The sequence below is a fragment of the Amia ocellicauda genome, chromosome 9 (assembly GCF_036373705.1).
Source record: "Amia ocellicauda isolate fAmiCal2 chromosome 9, fAmiCal2.hap1, whole genome shotgun sequence".
Classification (NCBI taxonomy): Eukaryota; Metazoa; Chordata; class Actinopteri; order Amiiformes; family Amiidae; genus Amia; species Amia ocellicauda.
This window is the reverse complement of record NC_089858.1, coordinates 18,177,958-18,191,112: the sequence shown is the minus strand read 5'-3', so window position 1 is coordinate 18,191,112 and position 13,155 is coordinate 18,177,958. Positions and strand designations below refer to the sequence as shown.

The 13,155-nt window shown below is 44.1% G+C and overlaps 1 protein-coding gene across 1 annotated transcript in view; it reads left to right on the top strand.

Moving 5' to 3' along the window:
• hydin (HYDIN axonemal central pair apparatus protein) overlaps positions 1-13,155 on the top strand; it is a 118,109-nt gene that overhangs the window by 79,079 nt on the left and 25,875 nt on the right. Inside the window, exons 35-49 of the mRNA XM_066713581.1 lie at positions 206-355; positions 1,389-1,628; positions 6,703-6,847; positions 7,143-7,307; positions 7,546-7,719; positions 8,146-8,319; positions 8,669-8,895; positions 9,240-9,374; positions 9,807-9,990; positions 10,101-10,242; positions 10,456-10,621; positions 10,908-11,567; positions 11,658-11,873; positions 12,055-12,269; positions 12,606-12,788. Coding sequence (XP_066569678.1) covers positions 206-355; positions 1,389-1,628; positions 6,703-6,847; positions 7,143-7,307; positions 7,546-7,719; positions 8,146-8,319; positions 8,669-8,895; positions 9,240-9,374; positions 9,807-9,990; positions 10,101-10,242; positions 10,456-10,621; positions 10,908-11,567; positions 11,658-11,873; positions 12,055-12,269; positions 12,606-12,788 — 3,176 coding nt within the window. The remainder of the gene's footprint in view (positions 1-205; positions 356-1,388; positions 1,629-6,702; positions 6,848-7,142; positions 7,308-7,545; positions 7,720-8,145; positions 8,320-8,668; positions 8,896-9,239; positions 9,375-9,806; positions 9,991-10,100; positions 10,243-10,455; positions 10,622-10,907; positions 11,568-11,657; positions 11,874-12,054; positions 12,270-12,605; positions 12,789-13,155) is intronic.

The following is a 13,155-nucleotide window of genomic DNA, read 5'->3' as shown; positions in this document are numbered from 1 at the left end:
TACTAAGCTTACAACAATACTTATTTTTTTTCTTATTTTATTTTTTAAATAAGAATCTGGCCAGCCAGTCCACGGCCAAAGTAGCAATACAGTTATGAATGGAGTGGTCGTCCCAGAGAGCCCAGGCTTTTGTCTGCCCAGTGTTAATGGTGTGTCCTGCTAGTTTCCATAGCTGATCCCCTTTGCGTGTCTTTCCTCTGTGCAGATGGACAAGCACGTCCCACTCTATTTAAGACGGAAGACGAGGCAGGAGTCCCAGAGCCCCCCCCAGGTCTTCGAGATGTTGCCCCCAGCAGGAATGCTGCAGCCTGGGGAGAGGGCCAACGTACAGGTCAAATTCAGTCCCACGGAGGGGGTAAGTCGTTCAAATGTTTATGAAGTGCAGGAACAGTTTTGTCCAGGTACAATAAACCAGCTTTTTCAACCAAGCAACTCTAAAGGTCCTATTTTAATGGCCATAAAATTTTTAGTGCATGAAACTATTGTAGAGCACCAAACAAGAGACAGACATCCAATCATTTGGAATGTACATCACTTAAATAAAAGGCTCCTTTGGGACAGAGGACCCACAGTGATACATTTTCAAGTGGCCTGGTGTCGGTGAAGTAGTAGTCTCCGTTTCCCCAATCTCTTTGAAACACAACTGTGGACAGTGGAAAGACAAGTGTGGATTGGCGTGAGGAATCAGATCAATGCATGCCTGGTAGTTGCAGATAAGAGTAAAAACACAGTGGAGATGTGTCTGCCAGCCTTATCGCACACACATGGACTGCTGGAGATTTTCTGTTTCCTAAATGAGTGACCAGTCAAGGATACTCTGTCAGAGTAAGGCTTGATTTTATGTTAATGTATTTCAGTCCATGATTTTCAGATGTAATAAATTGAGCATAGAAGTAACCCTTTGGCTACAGTACTTAAGTCTCTTCCTGTTTACATCAGTGGCATGGAACCTCCACACAGGAAGTGGAAGTCACTCCTTTCACATGCTGATTTCTGTTATATATCAATTAATCTAAATGTTCTCTCTGTCAGAACCTTATTTTGTAATTTCTGATGTTATTGATTTGTTTTTTTCTTGAAGCAAAATAACCCCCTGGAAATAAAATTTAAAAATAGTTGTACTTGGCACACCATTTCCCCCTCCTGCTTTGTATAGTCTTCATTTGACAGAGTCCACATCATACAGCAAAAATACTTGTATCCACTATTGTAGTTAATTACACTGTGTGTAGATTTGCTTTCAGTTTAGTTTTATAGACTGGACCTGACTGTGGGTTGGTTACACTTAGACTTAATTACAGGTATAGGTATTCAGTACAGTACACAGACCGCGTGGAGTTTCACAGCTGTTTCAATGTGCCTCTTCACTCTGTTCTGTTTGTCCACAGAAAGCGTACAGCCAGCGCCTGGCCCTTTGCATTGCACAGAGCAGTCAGCGGGTGATGTTTCTGGCCCAGGGCCAAGGCGAGGAGCCCCAGCTGGAGTTCTGCTCCTCGGTGCTGGAGCTGGGGCCCGCACTGCCCCACAGTGCTGGAGATGAGGCCGAGGTTGTGGTCAGGAACCCCTGCTCCTTCCCCATCGAGTTCTACTCCCTGGAGTTTGATCATCAGTACCTGGAAGAGGAGAAGGTCAGCCAGTTCCCATCTCACTTTTTCCTCCTTACCTAATCATGTTCCCCATTCAGCAGGGAGCCTGTGCTGAGCTAATGAGCGTCTGTATTAATTGTTTTGCTCTTAAAGGGAGTCCACGTACTGCGTGATTATTCTCAATTATCTCACCGGGGAAGACTGTTAAATACATTAAAAAATACTCAAAAGGTACACCATATGGTATTAAACGGTTAAAAGTTGTATTCAGGCTTTGCCAAAACTGCTGCATCTTCGGGCAAGACCAAAAAATGTGTGTATGGGTCGCCACCTGTTCCCCACAGATTCTCCAACATTTTGAAGTTGTCTTTTTGCCACGCTTGTTGTTTAGGACTAATAAAGAAGTGTGTTATATTCTTCTAGCCAAATTCCTTCCAAATTTTTGAATTAGTGGACCTCTGTTGAAATTTACATATTTCTTCCCATTGTTCATCTGATATTATAATTTAGTTTTCCATTTCTAATTTGGTTTTAATATATGTTGTTGATTCTTGTTTAATGGTCTGCATGCCGTTATATAATTTTGATACTTTTTTTTCTGATTATTCTGTTTATAGGCAGAAATGAATATATCAAGAATGTCATTGTTCTATAATCTAGTTCTCCTTGTTTTTATATGGTTACTTAAGTAATCTCGCACTTGAAGATATCTAAAAAATCCTGTCTTTTTAGATTACACTTGCATTTTATCTCTTCAAAACTCTCCATTTGACCCTGCCGTATCAATGTGCAGTAATTCTCCCTACAGCCCATGATTTAAATCTATGGTCATGTTGAGCAGGATGGAAATCTGAATCATAAACTATCCATTTTAATAATGCTGCATCTGACTCTAGGTGGTATGTTTTAAAGAATTTAAACCATAATTTGTATGACCCATGGCACTTCTGCCTTATTTTGGTCTGTAATCAGTGATTTATCTCCCAAAACTGTTTGTATTGGAATTCCGTGTATAATTGTGGTCTCTATATCTTTCCATCTTGCAACATAACCTTGGTCACACCAACACACCAGAGTCCTCAGTTGGGCAGCACAATAATAGGTCAACCCTCCCCTTTCTTTAGAAAGCTGAAGTATTTTAAATCTAATTCTTGGCTTTTTGCCATTCCAAATAAATATTGAGATGAGTCTATCCCACTCGTTAAACTGTCCCAATGGGACCTCTATAGGCAATGTTTGAAATAGATACAGCAGTCTTGGCAATACATTCATCTTAACAGCCTCCACTCTAGAATTCAAAGACATAGGGAGCAAATTCCACCTTGCAATACCCTCTTTAATTCTTGAGGTCAGTGGGTTGTAATTTAAATTTAAATTTTTTGAGAGGTCTTTTGGTAAGTCGACCCTTAAGTATTTGATTGACATTGACTGCCACTTCAGATTAGATTGTTCTTTTAACTGGGCTGAAGGGTTGAATTTGTATGATAAAATTTCAGTTTTTTCCATATTTTGTCTATTCCCCGATACTCTACCAAACTCCTCCAGAAGAATCAATACCTCCTCAAGAGATACAGCTGGAACAGGAACAGGATTTTTTATTTATTTATTACAAAATTACTCAATTATATTTAATGTCCTTATAATTTAACGAGGTGGAAAATGTTCTCTCTTTACATAAGGAACATCCTTAAGTCTATATTAAGTATCTATATATATATATATATATATATATATATACACCGATCAGCCATAACATTATGACCACTGACAGGTGAAGTGAATAACACTGATAATCTCGTTATCATGGCACCTGTCAGTGGGTGGGATATATTAGGCAGCAAGTGAACATTTTGTCCTCAAAGTTGATGTGTTAGAATCAGGAAAAATGGGCAGCGTAAGGATCTGAGCGACTTTGACAAGGGCCAAATTGTGATGGCTAGACGACTGGGTCAGAGCATCTCCAAAACTACAGCTCTTGTGGGGTGTTCCCGGTCTGCAGTGGTCAGTACCTATCAAAAGTGGTCCAAGGAAGGAAAAGCGGTGAACTGGCGACAGGGTCATGGGCGGCCAAGGCTCATTGATGCGCATGGGGAGCGAAGGCTGGCCCGTGTGGTCTGATCCAACAAACGAGCTACTGTAGCTCAAATTGCTGAAAAAGTGAATGCTGGTTCTGATAGAAAGGTGTCAAAACACACAGTGCATCGCAGTTTGTTGCGTATGGGGCTGCGTAGCCACAGACCAGTCAGGGTGCTCATGCTGACCCCTGTCCACTGCCGAAAGCGCCTACAATGGGCACGTGAGCATCAGAACTTGACCACGGAGCAATGGAAGAAGGTGGCCTGGTCTGATGAATCACGAGTTCAAGGTGTTGACTTAGCCTCCAAATTCCCCAGATCTCAATCCAATCGAGCATCTGTGGGATGTGGTGGACAAACAAGTCCGATCCATGGAGGCCCCACCTCGCAACTTACAGGACTTAAAGGATCTGCTGCTAACGTCTTGGTGCCAGATACCACAGCACACCTTCAGAGGTCTAGTGGAGTCCATGCCTCGATGGATCAGGGCTGTTTTAATGGCAAAAGGGGGACATACACAATATTAGGCAGGTGGTCATAATGTTATGGCTGATCTGTGTATAATAGGACATCGTCAGCAATAAGTGCAATTTTATGGCATTGTCCATTTAATTGTAAACCTATAATTTCTGGAGTCTGTCTAATCCATTGTGCAAGTGGTTCAGTGTATAAGGAAAATAAAAGCGGGGATAAAGGGCAACCCTGTATTGTACCTCTCTGTAGTTTGAATCTATCTGAAATTTAGCCATTGATTTTAATTTGTGCATGTGGATCTGAATATGTTGTTTAAAATTCTTTAATGAATTTATGACTAAAACCAAATCTTTCTAGTGTTTGATACAGGAAATCACAACTAACCCAGTCAAAGGCTTTTTCTGCATCAAGACTAACCAATATCACACTTCTCTTTTTTACTTGTATATGTCTCATTATATGTAATGTTCGTCTAATGTTGTCCTGTGTTTGTCTGTTTAAAATAAAGCCTGTTTGATCTAAGTTGATTAGTTGAGGTAGAACTTTATCAAGTCTCTTGGCTGTACATGAAGTGAATGGAAATTGAGCAAAAAGATCCACATTTAGTCCGATCCTTTCCTTCCTTAGGGATTACAGAAATAATGCCATCCCTCCAGGAAGGTGGAAATTCTCCCCCCTCCCATAACAACCTGCACGCGGAGAGCAGCATAGGGGACACCTGATCTCTGAACACCTTATAGAATTCAGTGGGCAAACCATCAGCCCCATGGCATTTATTAGATTTAAGATTTGATATAGCTTTATTAATATTCCTGAATAGAGATTGTTTTTGTCAGTTCTATGTTTTATTCCACATTTAAATTAGGTAGATTAGGGAATTTAACAAGGAATCAGTATACTGTTTGTTCAAATTATCAGGTTAGTTTTGGGGTCTTGTATTTTATGAATAGTCGCTCTGGCCTGCTGTTTATGTAATCTTCTTGCTAATATTTTCATAGATTTGGTTCCAGATTCATAATTTTTGCTTTACAAATTTATTTATTTTCTATCTCAAGAGTTTGAAGGTTATTTATCTCTGCTCTGACATTCAAAAGCTTCTCTCTTATATGGGGAGAAAGTTCCTTTCTATGTTTTTGTTCTAAACGTTTTAGTTCAGATTGTATTTCAGTCATTTTGGCCTCCTTTAATTTTTTCCTATGGGAGGTAATTGCGATAAGTTTTCCTCTGAGTACAGCTTTAGCTGTATCCCACAGTATCACTGGGGATACATCACCTGTATCATTATTTTGTATAAAACATTTTATTTCTTCTTTGATTTGTTCTTTAATTTTGTTATCATTTAAGATACCAGAGTTTGTCCTCCATAAAGTTTTTTGTTTAATTCAATTTAAATCTAGAGTCACAAAAATTGGGGGATGCTCAGACAGATCGATTGTTTTGATTTCACATTCCTTAATCTTAGCTCTGTCCTGGTTATACCTTAAAAAATATGCAACTCTCTCCATACATCTAGAACTCTTCCATAGATATCTTGACATATTTGATTAAGGGTCTGTGGAATTTTTAGTTATTTTTTGTGGTGTCCATATTGGGATTCATATATATATTTAAGTCTCCCCCGCAAATTAACACCCCCACTGTTTCTAAGGCTATTAAATCAAAGATTTTTTATATAGTAATTTCTATCATTTCCCGGTGGGGCATAGATATTTAACTATTTCCCTTTAACTAGAATGAATCTACCTTCTTTATCTTTAATTTCTGAATGGTATTCAAAGTCAGTATAAATAAGATATTTCCCCTTTTTATAGGATTGTTTAACCCATTCACATTGTAGGATATTACTGTATTGTAATCTCCCTATTCATCTGTATAGTTATTTTTCAATATCTCTTCACACATTGAACCACTGCCTTCCTCTCTCTCAGAACTCAAAAATCTTCTGAAATCAACTAGTTCAGCATATATTTTTTCAAGAGACACTCCAGGGGGTTCGAATCTGTCATCCTGTCCCCCACTGGGCTGCAGGTGAACTGCTGCGGCTCCTTTCCCAATCGTTGTATTTGTCTCTGTCTTGTTGTTTTGTGGATTTACGTCCTCTGCATCGTCTCCATTGTCTCCCAACGTTAGCAACTTCGTTTAGATCGTAGTTTATGAATATTTAGATGGTTTTATTGGGTGTTTTCTAGTTGAGACCAGGAGAGCTACAGTTTTAGGCAGCCATTAGCTCGATGACGTCACCGGAAGTCCCCAAATCACTTAATTTGCAATTACCAGTTGCTGGAAGGTAAGTTATGTTATTGTTTGTTAAATGATGCCACCTATGTGTTAGTGTGGTTCATTTTTATTTTAATTGCTTACAAACCCAATTTAGGGTGTTGAAAACAAATTAGTACTAACCCAGTGAGAGGTAGAGGCAATCGGGCTCCTCGCTTGGTGCCTCACTTCCCATCTTACGTGCAGTATGCGGCAGGGCACCCACATGTGTTTATAGAGCAAAGTGGATTGCAATGACTCCCATCGGGTTCACTAGCTGGCCAACGTGTCCCTCTTCTGCCTCACACTAGATTCTCCGAATGATGAAAGGGTACGATTCACAGAACATGCTGCTGTTGCCCCCCCGGGCCCCAGGGGAGAAGCTCCCCCCTGAACTCCTGGAATACTACGAGGAGCAGAGGGCCACCCAGGAAGAGCATAGCAGGCTGGAGGAAGGTGAGACTGATGACGGGGGAATGGGGAGAGTGAGAGATAAGTGGAGCAAGGTGGCAGAAGAAATATTTTAACAATGCAGTTGCTTCTGTTCAGTTTTCCCGTACAACTGAATGTCCCCAGAAATTGTTCCCACTGTATGTAGACCGTACATATTCCTCCCTCAGGGCACTGAACTGCTTTTCTAAATGGTACACTTGTCAGTTTTGTGCAGACATTCCCTGCTTGAAGGCCATTTCCTCACCCAAGCATGTGAAGTGATTTGACCCCAGTGTTTACCCAGGGTCTGTGTCCCCAGACTCAAAGGCAGGAGAGGAAACTGTTGGCTCAGAACTAGGAGAGAAGCATGGTGTCTGCATGCTGGAGGAGGAGGGAGTTCCCCGTAAGCAGGGAGATGGCAACATCGAGGAGGGGGAGGAGGAGCATGGCGCAGCACGTCTCAGACACAGGACTCAAGGCCTGGGTAAGCCTATGCATCCCTCCACTATATATAATCAGAGCCACTGGCACCCAGCACTGTTACCCTCCATGTGCATGCCTGGGATGTGGTTCCAACACTTACCTGACCTTTTGTGACTCCATGCAGCTGACAGTTAATCGTACAGTAGATTAAGACACTGATATAATTTTAGAGGAGCTGGGATTTTGTGGGCAAATGCAAATAAGGCAACTATCACTATCACTGACCATTTTTCTTGCAGAGCCGAGCAGAGAGGGAGCTGAGAGTGGGAGCAGTACTGGAGTGGGCGAGCTGGAGGTCAGTCCTGTGTCCAGGGCCATTGCCAGGCACATGGGCATCGACCTGTCCCCGGAGGGCCAAGCTGCGAGGAACCGTAGGGGCATCGCAATCATCGTGCACGGGGCGCCACTCACAGGTAACACCTCTTATTCAATGCGAAACAGTCCACCTGTTTCTGATTTCCACTTCATCTGTGTGTCTTTGTGTCATTGTTAAACTTACCATTTAGAGGAATTGAACAGAAGAACTTAAGAAGGATCATAATTTAGACTAGATCCCACCCTCCTCGCTTGGTTGCTATTAGCTTATTGAGTCAAGAATGGTTTAATTTTGGACAGCTAATTACATGCTTTGATTTGTTTTTTATATATTTTGTTAATGTAATGAAGTATTTAGCTCATGTAGTGGTGCTTAGACTCTGCTCTGTGTGTTCATGTGTGATAGAGGAGGCGTGGCTTTGGAGACACCTCTGAAGTGAGGGCGGGCTCTATGCTTTCAAAGCTAGCTTGCTAACTGCTAGCCTCTCTGGAATACACACCCTAGCTTTAACTTCTTTTTATAGGAAAAACCAGGACCTCTGTGACCCTGGCGAAGCATTATGGTGCTGCCTGTCTGAGCATTGATGCTGTGGTGCTGGAGGCTGTTTCCAATGGCAGCAGTGTGGTAGGCTTGAAGGCCAGGGAGCTGTGTGCCAGGGCTGCCCAGGAACAGACTCAGAGGAGGGCAGAGGAGGTTGGTGAGTGTGCTTAGCTCACTTCACTGGTTCCATCCTGAGATATAGGCTATATTCCTTTATAAATATATATATATATATATATATATATATATATATATATATATATATATATATATATATATATGTAGTATAAGGTGTGTATATTTTCAGTTCCTAAAATATTTGAATTTAAGCATCATACCTGGAATTTAATACTGTGGCTTGGCTTTGAAGTGTTTGTTTTTTATAAATTACCAATACATATAAGTCTATAAGGACTTAAATGTGTGAAATGCCTTCAGCGTGCTGTGCAGCGTGTCTTGCTTACTGTGAGAAGTGTTTTACACTGTGCTGTTCTGTGTGTGGCCAGCCCAGGCAGCAGCGGAGGCAGCGGGCGGGGTGGCTCCGGGGACAGGCTTCCTCAGCGTGGAGGCTGTGACCAAACACACAGCAGAGGGCAGCCTGAACAGTGAAGCCAGGGCGGTGCCCCAGTCCATTACCTCCGCCCGCAAGGTCAGCACTGTGGCTGGCAAAGGCAAGACCGAGAGTTCCCAGACCCAGAAGCAGCAGTCCTCTGAGCCCACCGTCAACTCACAGGTACGTACGCAACACAGCACCGCTGACTACCTATGCCTAGCTAATCGAAGGCCAGATTTTACTATTTCAAATTAAGCAATATTTACAAATGCTTTTTGCAAACTCTTTTGTGTGAATTTATAATCAGCTAGTATGTTACAGCAACTGCAATACACATAGGCATTGGTCTCACTCATTAGTATGTCATGTAGGACTTCCTGCAGGAATCCAAGTCATGTTCCGTGCCTGCTTTGACAAAATAATTCAGCTTACGTAGATTTTGTTTAATACATAACTACACAAACCTTCTTTCTTTTTAGCAGGTATGTTGTTCCTTTACTGTTGTTGGGAATTCTGTTTTGCAGAGCACGACTGTGCCCGGTTTAGGGTTGCCCCAAAGGCGACTCAGCGTCAGTGCCAGTGTGGCCGGGGAGCTGGGGCTGCTGAGCTGTGTGCTGCCAGAGGAACTGCTGGTGGACATCCTGACTGAGAGGCTGCAGGTACAAGGGGCAGAGTGGTGGGAGGGGAGGGGAGAAGAGGTACTGGTACAGGATGAGGGAGACCAAGTGAGAAGGGAGCAGCAGTAGTATGAAAATTAATGAGGCATACTACTTTCTTTGCACTGACTTTTCTGTTAATTTTGTGCGACTTCTCTTAAGAAGTAAACAATAATAAATAAATAAATAACGGTGGGAGCAGCCCTGAGGTTCCCTTACAGTTTGGGCTCAAGATTACTTCATCATGCCAGCCAACGCAAACGCAGTGGGATCTGCAGAGCAACTGACTTCCTGTCTCCTCTGTCTTGAGATGCATTGCCCCAGTATAGCACAGATGTGTCAGTGTCGTAGTACACTCAGGATTTTCCTGGCTGATTTTGGGCCTTCCTGTTGTATGTGCCTCTTTCTCAGTCCTCTCTGTCTCTGTCTCTTCAGCTGAATGACTGTCACCGAGGAGTGGTGTTCGATGGCTTGGAGACCCTTTACTCTCGCTCTCTGTCCAGTGCGCTCCAGGCCCTCCTCAAGGCTTTTAACAACCGCCACTACATCTATCTGGTCGACCTCAACCAGGACTACAGTGCGCTCAAAACCAAGGAGCAGGCACAGAGAGATGAGGAGGGTAGGCCCCACTTCGCAACAATTCCCCACTGCACAGCTGAGAGATTCAGGATTGAGGGGAGTGAGGGCTTTTGGTTCCTACATTTCTGCTCCTTTTCTTCCCTCCCCCAGAGCGCCTGTGGAAGGAGAGCCTGCAGAGAGAGAGGGTGCGGATGCAGGAGATGGATGAGGAGGAGTATGATGCTCTGTCAAAGGAAGAGAGGGAACACATCGATCTGAAGCGCCTGGAGGAGCTGAGAGAGCGCAAGCGCAGGTCAGTACCTGTGCTGCAGCCCTCAGGTGTGAGCTGCATGAATCCCCACACAGATAAACTTTTTATATGGACAGACCAGACTTAAATATCCGAGCATGTCAGAAAGCACTGTAAAGAGTTCTGCTAACATTGTTACACACAAACACATGACCTGCGTAGATCAGTATTGTGTAACACTGGGCTGCTGCACACTGTCTCTCTTCCTGTCCTCAGGGAGCAGGAGAAACTGGCACGTGAGCTGGAGGAGAAGAGGCTGCAGGAGGAGCTGGAGAGGCAGAGAGAGGAAGAGGAGATGAGGAAGAAGAGTAAGAAGGGGAGGAAGGACCCTGGCAAAGAGGAGGCAGTGCCTGGGAAGAAGAGTCAGCTGGGGGGAAAGCAGGTAGAACTGGCAAAACAAAAGTGTGATTAACTACCAAAAACAGTTTGTGTCAAAACATCAATTTCAGCTATTATTATAAGGATAGTAACCTTGAAAAGGGTATTAGGTTGGATTTAGGTTTTTGAATCACTTTGATTACTCCAATATACCTGCTGCAACCTGATCACTGTACGAACAATTTTCATTTTACTTAGTTCAAAGAAACACCCACATGCAATCACCTTTGTGGCACGTGACTCTCAGAATCTGGGCACGGGTTTGCTCTGCTGACAGTGGTTCCTTGCAGGTGTCCAGCCTGGCTGGAATGCGCTCAGAGACAAAGGTGGAACAGACTCCAGGGGAGAGGAAGATGTCGTACATGGAGCGGTCCGAATCGATGCCCACTGAGCGGAGCGACCTCGAGGACAGGAAGAAGAAAGCAAAGGAGGGCAAAGACATCTCCCCCGCCCCACCCCCCGAGGAGCCGGAGAAGGAACAGGTCAGCGAGGGTGAGAAGCTGCTGCAGCTGCGCTTCCAGCTGTATGAGCAGAGCCAGAGGGTGGTGTCCCAGGTCCTGCGCCACTGGGACCGCGTGCAGGGCCAGCTGGTCCAGGTGCTGACCACGGAGGAGACACCTCAAGAGGCCGAGGAGATCACTGTGCCGCTGGAGCGTCAGGCCCCCTCCGGGAAGAAGGGCCGAAGGGAGCGGGAAAAGGAGAAGGAGAAAGCGGAGAAAGAGCGGCTGGAGCGAGAGAAGATGGACAGGCTGAGGGTGGACGTGGACACCAAGCTGATGCTCTCACCAGCCCCCAGTCAGACGATGGCCAGGGAGAACATAGAGGGGGGAGAGCTGCTGGAGGGCAGCGGAGAGGTGGGGGTGCCTCACATCTCCCTGCAGGTCAGCAACCGGGCGCACCCCAGTGGGGCCGAAATCCTGCATGGGGGAAAACTGCCCTCCCTCAACGAGGTAACTCTCCCAACAGCTCCCCGGTGTGTGTTTGCATTACAACTGGTAAATCTTAAAATCCAGAAAGATAACCACCTTCTCATTGTCTAGGTTTTAGATGGGCTGGGGCTAGGACCCAAAGGCCCTCCCATTCCCCCTCCTACCGTCTTCTCAATAGTGCCGTACCCCAAGCAGAGGCAGCCCCCTAGCTCCCAGGAGAGTCTCAGCCACTTCGCTTTCATTGCACCAACAGCAGAGGATGCAGTGGAGGATAGGAAAGACACTGAGCCAGATCTGGACACCCTGACAACCATCTCATTCATTAAGGTAGGTACTGTATAAGCTGCTTCCAATGAAAAATATCCTTAGAGTGTTTATGTCAACTTCAAAACCTATCTATACCATCAGTATAATTTGCAAAATAATATTTTAATAGAAATTTAAGGGAAACTTCACACAGTTGACTGTGGAACCTTGTGATGATGAAGTTGTGATGTATTTATTTCAGGAGGATCAGGTGACGCCCACCAAAGTGCGAGGAAAGAAGGAGAAGATAGAAACAGGGGGTCGGGAGAGCCAGAAGGACAAGCGCCGGGGCCCGGTGGGGAAGAAGGGCGTCCGCAGCAGTGACTCACGCTCGCCCCCGCCTTGCCCTGTCACTCCGCTGTCTGACGCCGAGCAGAGCAGCCGCACAGCTGAGTCCTTGCAGGATAAGAGCCAGCGGTGAGACCCCCCCAGACGCCTTTCCCCACCACAGTGCCCGGGGCTAACTTCTTCCACTCACCTCTACTGCCCTGGGGGGGAAACAAAATCTAAGAAACTTCCATAGCACAAACCCTTATCCTCTTTGTTAGGGAAAGATGTAACTCATGATCATTGCTGCAATTTAAAAAACATGTTTCAATCACAGAATAAGTATCGAAGAATAAGTATAAATAATATAAGACAAAATGAAGAAAGTAATATATAAGCAATAAAAAAAGTATAATTTAAATATCTTTATGTATGTATGTATTTTTTCAACTGTTTTGAAAAAGGAAAGGTCTTTCTCTCCCTCAGGCTGACTCACTTCCGCTGGATTGTGCCTCCCCACGGAGAGGTGACTCTCAAAGTTTGGTTCACCTCCTCCGTATCTGGACAGTTTGATCAGACGTTCAACTTTGAACTGCTGGGCACTAGGAGGCGCTATCAGTTGTACTGCAGGGGCGTGTGTGCCTTGCCAGCCATAAACAAAGATCCCAAGTGGGTATTCAAATTACAGGTTTTACGTCTTTAATGCAAGAAGAATTTGGAATTTACAGGAATATTGCTATATAAATTAAGAGTACTGCTCAATTAGACCATTACAGTACAGGCCACTGTCACCACTGAAGCAGGACTACAATGCAGTACATGAAACAAGAATTTCATAATATAACAATATCAGTTAGATAGGTTGTTTCCTCCCTCAAAATTTCTTCAGTTTGATACCAGCATGTAAAGTAATACTGACTTCAAACACTTGAGATTCAGAGTTCATCGTTGTCTGTTGGCACGCTGTTTGTCCCATGTACAGACCTGTCCCTGTATAAAAGTGCCGGCCTCTGTGTGCTTTAAGTTCTGCAGGATG